The 15,671-nt window shown below is 60.4% G+C and overlaps 2 protein-coding genes across 4 annotated transcripts; one reads left to right on the forward strand and one right to left on the reverse strand.

Annotated features, from left to right (window-relative positions):
• Positions 1-112: 112 nt before the first annotated feature.
• Positions 113-11,724, forward strand: SURF4 (surfeit 4). Of its 2 annotated transcripts, none has more exons than XM_086324251.1 (6): positions 113-308; positions 6,940-7,126; positions 7,672-7,748; positions 8,251-8,294; positions 8,659-8,845; positions 9,276-11,724. In XM_086324251.1, the coding sequence occupies exons 1-6, from the start codon at positions 261-263 to the stop codon at positions 9,441-9,443; spliced, it is 711 nt and encodes a 236-aa protein (XP_086180377.1). In that variant the 5' UTR covers positions 113-260; the 3' UTR covers positions 9,444-11,724. The 2 variants fall into 2 exon arrangements, with proteins under 2 accessions (XP_086180377.1, XP_086180376.1); XM_086324250.1 differs by having other exon boundaries at positions 9,413-11,724.
• SURF2 (surfeit 2) lies at positions 11,628-15,635 on the reverse strand. Of its 2 annotated transcripts, none has more exons than XM_086324262.1 (6): positions 15,510-15,635; positions 15,258-15,412; positions 13,956-14,059; positions 12,960-13,148; positions 12,625-12,791; positions 11,628-12,071 (listed from the first exon to the last, which is right to left on the reverse strand). In XM_086324262.1, exons 1-6 carry the CDS (start codon positions 15,585-15,587, stop codon positions 11,988-11,990), a joined length of 777 nt encoding a protein of 258 aa, XP_086180388.1. In that variant the 5' UTR covers positions 15,588-15,635; the 3' UTR covers positions 11,628-11,987. The 2 variants fall into 2 exon arrangements, with proteins under 2 accessions (XP_086180388.1, XP_086180389.1); XM_086324263.1 differs by having other exon boundaries at positions 15,072-15,412.
• Positions 15,636-15,671: the final 36 nt, after the last annotated feature.

Below are 15,671 nucleotides of genomic sequence, written 5' to 3' on the forward strand. Positions count from 1 at the left end.
GCGGGGAGGGCGGGGCCTGGGTGCGGTGGGCCGCGCGCGGCCCCTTTAAGGCGCGGCCGGGGCGGGCCCCGCGGCGCGGCCCCTTTAAGGCTTGGCCTACGTGGCAGCCGCTGGAGCCGCGGACGCGGAGCGAGGCCGGCCGCTGGGTACTTCCTGTGGAGGCCGCAGCGGGCGCGGGCGCCGACGGGCCGAGCGCCGAGGGAGCGAGCGAGCGAGGGAGCGAGCGAGCGAGCGAGCGAGCCGAGCCTCCCGCCGCCGCCATGGGCCAGAACGACCTGATGGGCACGGCCGAGGACTTCGCCGACCAGGTGCGGCCTGCGGGCCCGTCCGCCCGGGGCGCCCCCCCACCGGCCCTCCTGTCGGGCCCCCGGCCTGGGTGTCTCCGGGGCCCCGCCCGTGCCCCGCGGAGCCGGCCCCCGGCCCCCGGGCCGCCCCGAGGCCTGGCCGGGCTCCTCCCGATGCCCTCGCCGGGCTCGCTCCCCCTCCCCCAGCCGGGCCCTGCCTCCCGGACTCGCCGCCTGCCCGGGCCGGGGCACCCCCAAACTCGGCCTCGGGGGCCCAGCCCGCCCTTGCGCCGTCTGCGCGCCGGGGCGCCCTGGGTGTGTTCCCCGGGCCCGGGCTTCGGGCGCCCGGCTTTGTGGGCCTGTCCTCCCTTCCTGATCCGGCCCGGCTCGTTCTAGACGCCGAGGGGCGCCAGCGGCTGTCTCCCCGCCTCCCGAGAAGGGGTCTGAGGCCCCGGGGTGGGATGGGGGATGCTTGGGGAGCGTCCTCGCCTTTCTGCACCGCTGAGTGGTCTCTGCACGCTTGTCCTTCCACTGGGCACTCTTAGGGGGCGGGTCCTGAACAGGGGGGTTGGTCAGACCGAGGCCTGAGGGGTCCTCCGGGTGGAAAGGGGGGCGCCCTGGTAGGCACCCCCGCTGCAGAAAGCCACGGCACTGATTCTTTGCTCTGTCCCAGACGTCTTGGGTCACGGGGTCCCTTTGACCCTTCCCTTCCATCTTCCTTCCCTGTCTGGACTCTGCCCCGCGATGAAATGAATGGATATCTGTCTGTACATACAGCTGGGGGGAGGGGGACGCCTACCTTCCTGTTCGGGAGTCCAGGAGTGTCCAGGTGGCATTCCTAGCAACAGGGAAGCGGCCCTTGAAACAGGCCACTGAGTCACTGCTAAAGGTGTTCGGAAACTAGACGGACTGAACCAGGTCCTGCCAAGGGGACAGAGCTCTCCCGCCGTCTGCTTCGACCAAGCGTGGCCTGGAGACCATGGTGGTGATTCTTCAGACGTGTGCCTTCTGCTTCTGAAAGTGTCCCGTTATGTCTACAGACTATAGGAGGAGCTGCGGCTGGCCCAGCCACCATGCTCTCTTTGGTTTACTTAATGGGTGTGTGGCTTTGTCAGAGTTAAAAGTAGTGAGCTTTAGGTTTCTGTTTTTATGGGGGTGGTTATAATTCATCATACTCCAAGGCTGGGCTCTCTGGAAGGTGTGTGTGTGAGAGAGAGAGATTTTTAAACAATAGTTAAGTGAGCTGTTTTCTAATCAGTTATTGGTGAACAAGATTTCCTGTTGTGCCCCTGACGGATGAGATCTCTCTAGTGTGGCCTCCCCATTGGGTTCTCCCAGCCCCACTTTCCTGTGAGCTGCTTATGTTATAAAACTGTGGGGCTAAAACAGTCACCTTGAAGAAATGTTTTTCCCTCAGGTCACGATTTTGTTTACAATCTAAAAATTGTATCCCTTGCAAAAACAATTTGTATAGAAAGCGCTCAAAAACCAAGCCAGCCGACATTGTCCGCTTTCGCTGACATGATTTTAGTGACCCAGTTTTGTTTCCCCAAGTAGCCGCTATCTAAGAAGACAGCTCAATTCAGCCATGGTAGCTGTGAGAGCCTCGTACACTCTCTGCAGCCCGGAAAAACCCCAGTTTTGCAAGTGAATTTCATAACTGAATCTAGATAAAATGTCTCCACTCAAGTTGCTGCCAACTATCAAATGATAAACCCTCCTCCTGCCAAAAAAAAAAAAAAGACTATCTTTACGTAATCCTTTCTTTTTTTTTTCTCCATGCATTTTGTTTGCTTTAAATGAAAGAAGCAGAATCTTGGAACTGGAAAGGCCCTCGAGGGGCACACAGGATCAACCTGTACTGGTTTCACTGCTGAGGCTCCTGGGGCCACAGCCCCGGGCAAAGCCCACAGGCAACACGCTTCTCAGGCCTGCTGTTTTTCTGTAAGAGAGCACACTGCCTAAGATCTGGAAAAACAAGGTCACATCTACCGGGCAGGGCAGGTTCCTGCAGTCAGTTTTTGAGGGCCAGAGCCCACCTTGGTGGTGACAGCTGTCCACAGACACCTCCGTGCCCTTCCGTAGGAGGGTGGGGCAGGAGCTGCTTCTGCCACCTGGCCTGGTGTGCGAGAAAGGCATGGACAGGTGACGGGGTGCAGAGCAAAAGTGATGGCTTCCTGTGGACAGAATCTGGCCAGGCTGGGCTGGTGCTTTTGTTTTTTGACATCGATCCACATAGTGTTAATACAGCTGCCAACAGTAAAGGTGCAGAGAGTCTGGGCTTTTAAGATGAAAATGATCTCACTTGCAGGGATTGGGGAAGTGTCATGACAGTCACTGATGTGACCAATAAATATAAACATGACATGCGTGGCTTTTCCAACCTCATTTTCAGAAAACAAAAGCAAAAATGAGGGACAGAAGGTCAGCCAGAAGTCAGCAGGGTCTCAGAAGGGCCATGTTCCCCTGAGACCTATGACGGTAATCTGGAATCTTCGATGCTCCGGCATAGGGCCAGGCCATCCGTGCACACTCTTTGTGTTGCTCGAGGGTCCCGGGAGCTTGGGCCACAGCACTTGCATCCAGATGCAGAGAGGGAGGTCTGTGTGGCCTTGCGCGGCATGTGGTGGCCCACCACGCTGAGTCGGCGAGCTGCGACCTTCCTCCGGGCCTGCAGAGACACTAGTGCGGGTGAGTGGTCTGGCGCCCTGCAGCCAGCAGGCTCAGCTGCCTCTTTGGCATCAGGCTCCTTGCCCTGGGTGGCAGGGACAGCGTCCTCCTGCTGGAGAAAGTGCTGAGAGAGCTGTCTGCGGAAGCTGGCATTCGGAAGCCATCTGAGCCTGGGTCTGAAGGGGCCAGAGACTAATGAACTCAGCAATCCAAAATGACGCCCGTCCCCTGCAGCTGGGACTCAGGGCCAGGCTGCAGGCTATGACTCCTAAGCACATTTGCCCCAGTAAATAGGAGTATTAGCACTTAATGGGCTGTGTCACCAAGGTGACAGATAAGCCGCATGAAGCCTTGCTTTCCGTGTGGCCTTTGGTATTTCCACCTGTCCCCTGGCAGGACAGAGCCAGTCCTGGGAGCTCACACCTCCAGGAGCTCCCTTTGGCCTCGGGTCAAGTGCTGGGGAGCAGGGCATGGCTCTGGTGGGACACTGAGCCGGGCCTCCGTAGCCCCCAGGTCTCGGGGCTGTGCCTTAACCCCGCGTGGAGCCACTGGTGTGGGTAGGGTTTGGGACAGCGCTGGGTGGCTTCTCTGTGTTCTCCGCCTGTTCCTTTGTCATCCCTCCCCCACAAGGGCTTCCGGCCTTACACCAAAAAGGAGCGGGGAGAGGGCAGAGAGGAGCCGGCTGACTCACTGCTGTCCTCTGCTCTGACCTCAGACAGGAGGTTCTGAGAAGGCACCCTGCCTCCCTACCTCTTGGGGAGCGGGGTGGAGGCGCGGGCGTGGGGGCAGGGGCAGCAGGGCTTATCCCGGAAGTTCATGAGCAGCCTGGCACTGCTCCTGTCTCAGTGGCACTGTGTCCCACTGGCTTCGGTAGGGAAGCCAGGCCATCTCTCCAGCCCAGGGCTGATCGACACCTCTTCCTGGACATCCAGGCGCTGCGTGGCCTTACAGAGCACTCAGGGAGACTCACTGGGGGTCTGGGGGCCCTGGTGGATGCGCCCCTGTGAGTCACCGGGCTCAGGTACCAGCCCTGACTCAGCCTGATTGGCCGGAGGTCACTGGCCACAGGCTGTAATCTTCTGGGGTGTGCAGGCTCGGAGTGGCCCTGGAGAAGGGCAGCCCCAGTTCTCAGGGTGCACGGAAGCCTGACCTGCCTCTGCCTGCAAGTTCTCATAAACCAAGAGTTGCAGCCTGCTTTCCTCAAGTCCCTTTTGTCCTGAACACCCAGAGAGAGTGGGTTTCCCTGTGTTCTGTGGGAGCTGCAGATGGCTGTGTGACGTGATGGCCGTGTCCCAGAGCCACGTCCCAGGTTGGGTACAACTGCTGCTTAAATCCCTGCTGCTCGGAAACCACAGCCCCGTGTGTGGAAACCTTAGCTCTGTAGGTGAGTCCTCAGATGGGGTCTTGCTTAGGACCCATATGTCACGCTGGACCGTAAGATTCCTGTGAAAGGCCTGCCCCCCAGAGGGTGACAGACCCTGTCCCTTGCCCTGCAGGCCCTGCCCACTCAGCATCTCCTTCCGGCCTTCCCATCGTGATCCTCTGTCTGGGCACAGCGTGCACTGCCCGTGACCACTGGGTGCGTGGGCCACAGTCAGCCCCTGCCCTCGGGGCCCATGGTGTGTGCAGGAGGCCAGCTTAGCGTGAGCACCGGCCGGGTGGCCTCTGGGGGCCTGCTTCAGGGGCTCCTCGGCCGTGCCAGGGGGACGCTGTCTGCAGCAGCACAGCGTGGGCCCAGGGACCGGGCGCCGAGAGTGTAGTGTGTGCAGGCGAGGCGCACATCGGGTCTGCTCTCACTCTGTCCCCCCGGCTGCCTTCCTCCGTGTTCAGTCCAAACAGGTGCTCACTAGAGGGTGGCTGGTCTCAGAGAGGCCCTGGATCGGCCTGACATATAAAACAGCCCCAAACCTAGCCCACGCCGTTGTTTAGCTGCTAAGTCACGTCCAGCTCTTTGCGACCCCATGGCTGTAGCCCACCGGGCTCCTCTGACCATGGGATTTCCCAGGCAAGAATACTGGGGTGGGTGGGTTGTCATTTCCTTCTCCAGGGGATCTTTCTAACCCAGGAATTGAACCCACGTCTCCTGCATTGGCAGGTGGATTCTTTATCACTGAGATGTGCTTAGTTGAGAGCACAGATACCTGAATTTTTGCAGTGTTTTCTAACTCAGAGATGTCTGTCTTGGCATGTCTGCACTCTGAGGAAGGAGTGAATTACCTGTCCAAAGAGAACTTCTCTCCGCCGCTCTCTAATCCCCATGACCCAGACACTCAAATTAAGAGCGCAGACGTGTCATGGAGGCTTTAAACACCGCCTCCGTCTTGAGGTTTAGGGGCCAGTGGAGGCGAGTCGGCCCCCGCCTGGGATTCACAGTCCACACTGCCCTCCCGGCAGGCTGTGCCAGCCTCATATGGCTTTCCCCAGGTTTCAACACTCTGCTGAGGCCTGTGTTGTTGCCAGGGCTCCTTGGCTGGTGGCTGGGCCTACCAGGCTGGGTGATTACCCCGTTGCTGGGTGTTTTGATTCAGGCCCTGAGGCAGAAACGGGAGGGTGTGTGGCCTCCGCTGTTCCCACAGCTCCTGATCTGAAGTGCTTCTACCCTACGTGGACTCCGGAGTTCATGTAGGTGTATTTGGGATCTCTTTTTTTTGTTCCTTTTAAAGACAAGGTCCATTGTCCTCTTTTTTCCTCTGCTTATTAAAGTTGGAAAGAATCTTCACGACTGTTAACCCAGTGGTCCTCACTTTGTAGGATAGTAGAGACCCCCGCCCCCACCAGAGCATTCACTCAGCTTGTCCACAGCGCGTGGCCATCGGGGTCAGAGCCAGGGTGAGAGCACCGGCCGTCAGCCTCAGCCCCGGGCCCGCCTGCTCGCCTGTCTGCGCCTCTCCCTCTCCCACTGGGACTCTGGTGCGATTCCGTGGGGGTCAGGGGCCAAGCAGATGCGGGCAGAAGTGACGCCTTGGGGCCCAGGCTCTGGGACCTGGAGAGGGTGGACACCTGGCTTGTCACCCCTCTGTCCTCAGGCCAGGCTGCTGTGGCCCAGAGCCCGGGGGAGGGGAGGCGTCTCTGTGCTGACTAAGCCAGAACAGACAACTAAAAGTTGGTCTACACAGCTGGCGGCTTGCTAACCATGGTGGACGGCTTTAGCAGCGCCTAGGACTTTCAGTCAGCTTTTCAAAACACCAAAGCGGAAGAAACGCTCCCAGGCACACCGTCTTCTATCTCAGCAGCAGGTTGGCAGCCTCAGAGGTTGTGACACTCAGTGTCCCTTCGAGGGGTCAGATTCATGGGTGCCCTTCGGACTCTGGCTGCTGACACACAAGTCACGTGGGCGGGCACCCGATCTTTCTCCCCAGTTCCTGCTGTTACTGGGTATCACAGGGCGTCTTTCCCTTTGTCTCTCCGCTTTGAGCGCTTGGTAAGAGAAGGTGCGTGTGGTTCACCCGAATGACACTCGCGCCTCGGTTTCGAGTTGCGTGTGTGTTTCTTAGTCAGCCATCGTAAATGGCCTGGCTGGCACGGGGCAGGAGGAAGCTGTGTCTGCAGGCATTGCTGGCTGTCACCGTGGGAGCAGGGCTGTCCCAGCAGCTCGAGGGTAGCGAGGCCAGGCAGGTTCTCACTTCATGGATGCCCCGAGACGGACCCTGGGCACATGCCGGGACAGCAGTTCTGCAGTGGAGAGACCCTGGGCCAGCGCGCCGCCGAGGCCCACTGAGTCTGTCATGGGCCAGCCTGGCTTCCCACGCCCTTGACTGAGGTGGGCGTGCTGTCGTGCAGCAGTTCCACATGCGATGACAGTAGTTGACACGCACACGCCGGCTGAAACGACAGAGGAGGAGGTCGGGGGCCGGATGGAGGTCTCTCTCACCTCCAGGCAGGGTGCCCGGACCGCGCCCCCGCCCCCTGGGCAGTGCTGGGAGCGGGCGACAGGCCTCCCCCGACCCCGTCCCGCCGCCCTCACTGTGGCTTTCCCGGCCTGCAGTTCCTGCGCGTCACGAAGCAGTACCTGCCGCACGTGGCACGCCTCTGCCTCATCAGCACGTTCCTGGAGGACGGCATCCGCATGTGGTTCCAGTGGAGCGAGCAGCGGGACTACATCGACACCACCTGGAACTGCGGCTACCTGCTGGCCTCCTCCTTCGTCTTCCTCAACCTGCTCGGACAGCTGAGTGAGTGGCGCCCGTGCCCCCGCGGGTCTCCCGGGCGGCGGGGTCTCCCGGGCAGCGGCCTGCGACCCGCTCCCCCCAGCAGGGCGCCAGGTGGGCCTGGGAGCAGGCCCTGCCGGCCCTCGGCTGGCTGCCCTGTTTAGTCCTGGCCGCATCGCTTTGCGGCCCTGGGCTCAGTGACCGGAGCAGGAGGTACAGGGCACTGGGGGGCGGCCAGTGAGGAGCCGAGGCACCCCGAACCCGGGGTCTGGGAGGGTGACAGCGGCAAACAGAGAAGGGCGGGCCTGGGTCACCGGTGTGGCCACGTGGCTTCGGGCCCGGCTCCCGCGACCGTCCCGTGTCCTCGGGGCACAGGGCAGGACTGCAGCTCCCTGCAGAGCTCCTGTAACACGCCGACTCTAGCCAGGAGGGCGCGTTCTGGACCAGGGCTTTGGATAGGTAGAGGCCATCCCCGCCAGAGGCTGCTTTTGGCTTGGGGTGGGTGGCTGGGCTGGCGCGGCGCCAGCAGCCAGTGCAGGGCTGCAGCCCTGACCTCAGCCCCCTTGCAGCCGGCTGCATCCTGGTGCTGAGCAGGAACTTCGTGCAGTACGCCTGCTTTGGGCTCTTTGGCATCATCGCGCTGCAGGTGAGTGGTCTCCCTCCTCTCTCCCTGCTTAGAGCCGAGCCCCTGGGGCAGAGGCCGTGAGGACTTGGCCCCACTCCCCTTCAGCCCGCTTGTGTCTGCCTGGGACTGCTCGGCGGGCTCCGGGCTTCCACCGTTGTCCACTTCCCCAAGTTCCTTGTGACAAGGCAGCAGGTCAAAGGGTTCTCTACTTCACAGAGAACGCGTAGCTACTCATGAAACGTTTAGCTCACATTTCACCCGGATTGGGTCTTGTCCTCCAGAACCATCTGGGCCCAGCTCTGAGGAAGCAAGGGCTTGTTGACAGGTCCGGGCCACCACCCACCCCAAGGGACGCTGAGCCCGTTGCTGAGTTTGGGGCTGTTGATGTCCCGAAAGGGTTTTGTCTGTCTGGTTATTTAGATTTCTCATGTGTGTTGGAAGAATTGCCTGATGCCGTTAATTCTGTAGAAACAAATTTGTCTGGAAACGCTGAGACTGCAGTTTGTCTTTCCTCTTCCCTCAGACGATCGCCTACAGCATTTTATGGGACTTGAAGTTTCTGATGAGGTAGGCAGCTTCTGCTTGGTGGCTAGTGTATCTCTTCGTGTCTCTAAAGTCAGTAGCTGTTGGTGGAAGTGAGTTTCTCTGGGTCAAAACCATGCTTCTTAGACTCTGTAGTGAACGTTGGTGAGGACTTTTCCTCCCCATCCCCGAACCCCGAGAACACAGGTGAGAACCCCACGTCTCACGAGGGCTCACGGGTCCAGGGGGAGTGCTGGTCAGCAGGAGAGCCCGGCGCAGGCCCTGCAATGGGTGCAGATGTCCATGGGGGTCAGCGGGGTCCCCTTCCTGCTGGGGCCTCCGACCCTGTCCGCCCGGCACTGGTGGGGCCGGGGGGCCTGAGCGACTGCTGCGGGGGTGTGTCCCGCAGGAACCTGGCCCTGGGAGGAGGCTTGCTGCTGCTGCTGGCTGAGTCCCGATCCGAAGGCAAGAGCATGTTCGCGGGCGTCCCCACCATGCGTGAGAGCTCCCCCAAGCAGTACATGCAGCTCGGAGGCCGAGTCCTGCTGGTCCTGATGTTCATGACGCTGCTCCACTTTGACGCCAGCTTCTTCTCGGTACGTCTCCCCGGTTGAGTCCCGACCTTCTGGAAGGGCGCTGCCCCCTCCTCTGCATGCTGCACACCGCCGAGGGGCCGTCAGATGGGACCTTGACACTGCCGAGTTCTTGGGGCCAGGAAGCTGCCCTGGCCTTGCCGCAGGGCCCCTCCAGCTGGGGATGCAGGCTCCCAGCGCGCACACCTGCAGCTTCCAGGCACGCCCGCGTGCAGCGGGCACTGTCTGCACACGGGGGGTCGGGGCTGCAGAGTCGAAGGCTTCATCCTTGGCCCTAGGAGCTCATAGAGCCGGGGCCCTGGCTGGGCAGGGTCCCCAGGAGGGCTTTTGGCACTGGGGGCAGGGAGTGGTTGGTCCTGAGCAGCTCCGGGGAGTGTGGTCCCAGGGTCAGCCGTGAGTGAGTCCCGCTAATAACCCTGCCTGTGAACTGCAGACCTCTCTCCGTCCCGAGTTACTCCACCCTGGCGCGAGGCCCGCAGGGACGCGGGCAGCTGGAACCGGCCTGCACATCAAACAGGACACGTCTCTTCTTCACGTTCATTCTCATTCCATACCTTTCGACCTATGCAGATCCTCCAGAACATCGTGGGCACGGCTCTGATGATTTTGGTGGCCATCGGCTTTAAAACCAAGCTGGCCGCCTTGACTCTTGTCGTCTGGCTGTTTGCCATCAACGTGTACTTCAATGCCTTCTGGACCATTCCCGTCTATAAGCCCATGCACGACTTTCTCAAGTACGACTTCTTCCAGACCATGTCGGTGATCGGAGGCTTGCTCCTGGTGGTGGCCCTGGGCCCCGGGGGTGTGTCCATGGACGAGAAGAAGAAAGAATGGTAACGGAGTCCTCCCTGCCTGGCTGGGACCCGCGGCCGTCGAGGACTGGTTCAGGGTGGATTTGAGTAACTGCCAGCATCTCCTGTACCCTCTTTCCTTCCCTCCCTTGGTAAAGGCACAGATGTTTTGAGAACTTTATTTGCAGACACCTGATCGTTAATGGCTAAACCTGCTAAGGACCCACAGCCTGGCACCTGACTATGTGGAGCCGGCCGGCCCAGGCCAGCGCCCCCGCCCCGGGGCAGGGCCTGGCTTGTTGGAGTGAGCATCTTGCTTGGCTGTGGCCTGTCAGCCCAACTTTTTTTTTTTCTTTTTTGGGGTGGGGGACCTTGAAGCTGTACTGTGAGCAGATACATTTGTGTATCATTCAAAGCAGTCTCCCCTTTTTTTTTTTTTTTTTTTTGAAGTTTACCTTTTTAGCTAACTACTCAATGATTTGGGGTGGCCCAGCCCAACATCACACTGGTTCAGGCCCGCACCAGTGCCTTCCCCGTGGGCTCCGCCCTGCGCTGTGATCCTCTTATAGGGCCGGTGAGAGCGTGTAGAGAAACCCCAGACCCCAAGAATAAGGCAGTATTAGAGCAGCAGCCAAAACTGCGGTTTACGGCCAGGGCGTTCCTCAGAGAAGTGGCTGGGGTCGGTGCGGTTTCCGCAGCGTGCTGCCTGGGAGCGCAAGGGGCTCACAGTTGGGGACGAGGCCCTCAAAGGCCGCCTGGAGCCCGCAGGGGCCGGAACCCAGGCCTGGCAGCATGTGTGGGCCTTATTGGTGCCCGCATGCCCAGATGGGGAGCAGCTGCCACTGCAGGCAGGGCTGGACCGGAGCGGGCGCTCAGACCAGTTACCTCAGGCCGACCTGTCCCAGAGCCGCAGCCGGCGCCCACTGCCCAGCGCCCCTGGCCCGCTCGCTCCCTGCCCTCACGAGGCCGCTGCTTGCTCAGATTGTCTATTTGCTATGCTGAATGCAGCCCCAGTTACTTTTTACGATCTGTGATGCCTTACCGATTGGATCTTGATCCTGTATTTAAAGTTTTCTAACATTGCCTTATACTGTGTTTCTCTTCTTGGGGGTGGGGCTGTGAGCTCTTCTCGCTGTTCTTCACTCGTCCACCTGGTAGCAGAGGCCATGAGGTGACGGCAACCCCTATGCCGCCCCGGGTCCTCCTGGGGCCAGGCCCTCCAAGGTCTCACAAGACTTGCCTTGGAGTGGGCCCCATCTTCTCTGGATTCATCTGCTAGGGGTGCGAGCCTGACCCAAGGGCCTTTCCTGGGGCTTCTGGGGCCCATCCTGAACCCAGATCCACATGGACCTTCGTGTTGAGCCAGGGTGAGGGGAGCAACCCCCACCCCGACCCACTCAAGCCCCTGGCCAGCTTCACAGGGCAGGGGCAGGCTGGCTCTTACTCACTGGAGCTGCTAGAACCTTCCCTACAGTCTGGACCCAGCTAACCTGAGGGGAGCCATTGCCACCTTTCCAGCACCACCCATGTGCCCCCACCCACACCTAGGCCCCCACTACAGAGGTTCCTTATAGCCCACCCCCAGGAGCCCACTTCCCTACTCCCCAAGTATTTACAAGGATGGAGGGCTTTCTACTTCCGTCCCTGGGGTGCTCCCATGTGAAGGGGGTTCTGACTCTGTCTCAGTCTAGGCAGGGTGGTCTCTCTCAGCGCACCCCCACCCAGTTACCCCAGCCTCCCAGCCCCAGGAACAGCCCACTTGGCTAGGCCGCAGCTGCTCTGTGGCTTTGTTTTTGGCAGGGTACAGTTTCTGGTTTGTACAAACCGAGACTGACCCCTGGTGGTCCCCAGTCCATCTCCCCTGTCCCTGAGTGGGCTAGTGCTCGGGGCAGGGGTAGATGCTTATGTAAGAAGAAAAGGACCTATTAAATTGGTTTTAGCAAAAAGAATTTCTGAAAAAAAAAACAAAACTTTTTTTTGCTCTCTGTGGGAAATAGGTATAAATCTCATGCTGTATTTTATATCTTAGTTGTGTTTGAAAACATTTTGATTTTTGGAGACACGTCAAAATAAATAATGGCATTTGTTGTATGCAGTGTGGTCCTCTGGTGTCCTCCAGCCAGGTGGGGCCTGGCCAGGGCTCTTCGCCGGAGACCACGTCCAGACGGAGGTCTTCCTTCGGGGTCCCTGCTGCTCCCTGGGTGTGGGGTCAGACCCTAGCCGTGCAGGCAGGGGCAGCAAACGAGGAGTGCGTGGAGCAGGTCTTGGGAACTGGATCAGCGGGGACCCTGGCGGGCAGCTTCCGAAGACTTTCAGAATTCTCTCAAGATGTGTTTTACCCCAGCGACCTTTCATCAACCTGACTGTTTAAAAGAGCTGAAGCTCTTAGGTTTGCGGTGGTTATTTTTGAACTTCTTTTTCAAGGAGCTGGACCGCTTCTGTGGCACAAACGGAGAATTCCCGTCAGCGGGAGCATTCGGACGCAATACCGGGGTGCTGTGAGCCTGCCTCCCAACCCCAGCCTGCAGGGAGGAAGGGGCTTTGGTGGGAACCCCTTGGCAGCTTTCTGCCTGCGGCTTCCGTGACGACTTGGCCGGACAGTTAAAAGGCAGCACTCGGACCCCAACCGCACAGCCCTGCCCCGCCCTCTACCAGCCCAGTGCTACGTCACTGACGGAACTTCTTTCCTGCCCCAGTCTCACAGGTTCCGGGGGCTGTGATCGAGTCCCTTCCTCGAGGTTCCTGCGCAGCGCTCTGGCCGCCCTGCCTTAGACCGCGGGCCCTGAGCCTGCTCCCTGCAGCCCCTTCTGCGCAGGCGCAAAGCAGGAAGCAGCCCCGCCCCGACCGGGTAGCCCCGCCAGCGCGTCTTGTATACTGCTGGCTTGAAATTTCAGCTTTAAAAAAAAAGGTATCTGATTTTTTTCTAAAGAAGCTGAAACCCACGGCTATAGGAAGCTGCTGCCGCGCCCGCAGCCCGAGGGCCAGAACTACCTTCCTGCGCTTGAGGACGCGCTCCCGGCCCGCTTCCAGGGCCCTGCTGTCTTCAGGGCCCGGCTCTCGGGGGCACCTCGGCTTCTCATCCTCGTCCTCGGTCAGAAAGTCGTCAGTGCTGTCCCCAGGCCCAGTCGCTTCTGGGTCCTTCTTGGCGAACAGCTCTGCTGCAGGGGTAGAGGTTGGGGCTGTCTGAGGTCAAGTGCACCACCTGTGCCCAGGGGTCAGCCAGGCGTAGGACCAGAGGCGGACACGCAGCGGGAGGGAGCTGCTTGCGGATGGAACCCGCGGTGGCAGCTGTGACCGAATCCCGAGGACGGGTGGGCGGCGCTTACGCGGGTACAGGTCTGTCATGCTGTCGTCACTGTCGCTCGGGGCGGCGCCGTCATCACTGGACGGGGGCTCCCAAAAGGCTTCTCTAGGACGTGGCAGCCCGTCACCGTCCTGCTGGTCTTCCCTCCTCCTCCTCTTGTGCAGGAGGCAGGCCGGCACGAACTCCACGCCCCGCTCCTGACACTCCTCATCTGCGAGACAGACCGGTAAGCTGCCTGGCTCCCTCGCGCCTCCCCACCGTCCTCCGGCACACAGCTGGGCTCAGCCAGGCCCTGCCACCCTCCTCCCCAGGGAAACGTCAGGAGACCCTTCAGCTCGGCTCCTCCTGGGAGAGCAGCCAGGTACGTGGGGGTGCAGGCCAGGGACAGGACAGTGGAGACCGAACAGGCCTGGAGCGCCCATTCCATCGGCTCCAGCCAGTTTCCAGGAAGCTGTGCCTGGGAGAGTGCCAAGCAGGCACAGGAAGCCACGCCAGCCTGCCACCCGGAGACTGAAGTCCCCTCGAGCACAGCAGCTAGGACCCCTCCCTGGATGGTGCGCTCCATAAAGTCCCGGCTCTAAGCCTCCAGCGCACTCCCATCCAAAGCTGCCAAGACCCTCCGTGGTCTTGTCCCCTCCTGCCTTTCTAAGCCCACCTTGCCTGGTGGCACAGTGTCCTACAGAACCACCCCCCCCCAGCCAAGCCGAGCACTCTCCCCACAGCCCCTCAAGTCCTGTCTGAAGAGAAACCCTCAGAGAGCCGCCTGTGTCAGGCAGGCCCACTGGGCTCAGCACCACCTTCTTCAGAGCACTTGACCTCACCTGCGCCGCTCTGGAGTCCGCTGCCCGCCCTGCGCTGCCTCTACCATCGCCCTCTCCTCACCGTGCTGGGACTGGGCCTGGTGCACCCACCAAGGGCCACCAAAGGCTGACCGGGCTGCCGTTTCTGCCTTCTAGGGCTGCTGGCCTGGGGAGAGCACACAAGCACCCAGACACCCACGTCCCCCGAGGCTACTTACACTTCCGCAGCGCCCTCTGGTACCGCTGGCCCTGGGTGTGCCTCAGCACGTGCTCCGGGGACTTGTTGATGTGTCTCAGGGTGAGTTTGCAGAACAGCTGGTGCCTAAGGGACAGTTCACAAGCCAGGGTCTAGACCCACAGCTCTCTACCATGACCACGTCTTAGAATCACCACCAGAGAGTATGATGGGGGAGGTCTGCCGTGTGGCTTAGGCATCAGGATTCTTCCAAGCTTCCAAGCAACTGCAGCCTGCCACTCCTCCAGACAGCCTCACCGTCCACCCAGCAAATAGGTGTAGACAGCCTGGCCAGCCTCCCCAAACTGCTCCGGCAGGAGAGGCATGTGGACCACTGCTTCACAAAGCACTGGACAGTGGGACTGTCTGCCACCCCCTTCATCTTGACTACTACTGTCAACCGTGCCCTCTCGGCTAAATCAAAGCTCTCCTTTAAACGAAAGAAGGAAAATGAACACTTTCAGAACCTCAGATGACAAACCACAAGTGTGCCAACCCTCTACGAAGCACACAGGCCCGGGTGGCAAACCTCGTGTTTCCAAAAAGAAAACGAAATATCAACTTCAGATATGCAGATGGTACCACTGTAATGCGCTACCACCCAGCAGTCATGTATGAATGTGAGACTTGGACCATAAAGAAAGCTGAGTGTGGAGGAACTGATGCTTTTGAATTGTGATGCTCAAGAAGACCTTTGAGAGTCCCTTCTACAGCAAAATCAAACCAGTCACTTCTAAAGGAAATCAACCCTGAATATTCACTGGAAGGGCTGATGCTGAAGCTGAAGCTCCAATACTTTGGCCACCTGATGCGAAGAGCCGACTCAGTGGAAAAGACCCTTAAATTGGGAAAGATTCAGAGCAAGGGGAGAAGGGGATGACAGAGGATGAGATGGTTAGCTAGCATCACCGACTCCATGGACATGAATTTGAGCAAACTCCAGGAGATGGTGAAGGACAGAAAAGCCCGGTGCACTGCAGCTCACGGGGTCGCAAAGAGTCGGACACGACTGAGCGACTGAACACACACACATACAGACATGAGCGAGACGGGGGCCTCACTTGGGGTCCCAGGTGACTCACAGCTCCAGAACTCCCACCTGCATCTCAGGTCTCCTATCAGACGGGAGGGTGGGCGCTGCCAGACTGGCCGCATCTCTGAGGAGCGCTCACTCTGCGCAGAGGGGTCGGGGCTCCGGAGTCTACCCAGTCCCGGCCAGACTCAGCACTAGGAACTGTCCCTCCCCGGCAGTGCCCGGCCGCCCCGCCCCGGTCTGGCCACGTACGGGTTCTTGGTGCTGGGCACGATGTGCGGCTCAAACTCGGCGTAGTCGAAAGCCGGGGAGGCGCGGACCAGCCGCTGGTACTTCTTGCCGCGGGTGTAGACCTGGAGCTCGGGCAGGCGACACGGCAGCTCGTGGCCGGTCAGAGCGCACCTCACCTGCGGGCGGGAGCGCGGCGCGGTCACGGGGTCCGGGCGCTGGGGGTCTCGGGGCCCGCCGTGGGGTTTCCGCACCCCACCCCCGCCCCGCTCCCACCTTGCAGGCGCCGGGCTCCAGCCGCAGGCTCGGGTGCTCGCGCAGAAAGGCGCGCACGTCTGCCGGCAGCTCGCTCATGGCTCGGCGCGCGGAGCTGGGCACCGACCTTCGCCGGAACCACGTGGGCCGGGGGCGGGGCCGGGGGCGGGGCCGAACGGCGCC

The sequence above is a fragment of the Bos grunniens genome, chromosome 11 (genome assembly GCF_055505025.1).
Source record: "Bos grunniens cultivar Pamir isolate PY7600 chromosome 11, Bosgru_T2T1.0, whole genome shotgun sequence".
NCBI lineage: Eukaryota > Metazoa > Chordata > Mammalia > Artiodactyla > Bovidae > Bos > Bos grunniens.

Coding starts and splice junctions, on each gene's coding strand:
- SURF4 (XM_086324250.1), top strand. CDS start 261: ATGGGCCAGAACGACCTGATGGGCACGGCCGAGGACTTCGCCGACCAG. Junction 7,127..7,671: donor CAACCTGCTCGGACAGCTGA/GTGAGTGGCGCC, acceptor GCCCCCTTGCAG/CCGGCTGCATCCTGGTGCTG. Junction 8,295..8,658: donor GACTTGAAGTTTCTGATGAG/GTAGGCAGCTTC, acceptor TGTGTCCCGCAG/GAACCTGGCCCTGGGAGGAG.
- SURF2 (XM_086324262.1), bottom strand. CDS start 15,587: ATGAGCGAGCTGCCGGCAGACGTGCGCGCCTTTCTGCGCGAGCACCCG. Junction 13,149..13,955: donor CCAGAGGGCGCTGCGGAAGT/GTAAGTAGCCTC, acceptor TCTGTCTCGCAG/ATGAGGAGTGTCAGGAGCGG. Junction 12,792..12,959: donor CATGACAGACCTGTACCCGC/GTAAGCGCCGCC, acceptor CTACCCCTGCAG/CAGAGCTGTTCGCCAAGAAG.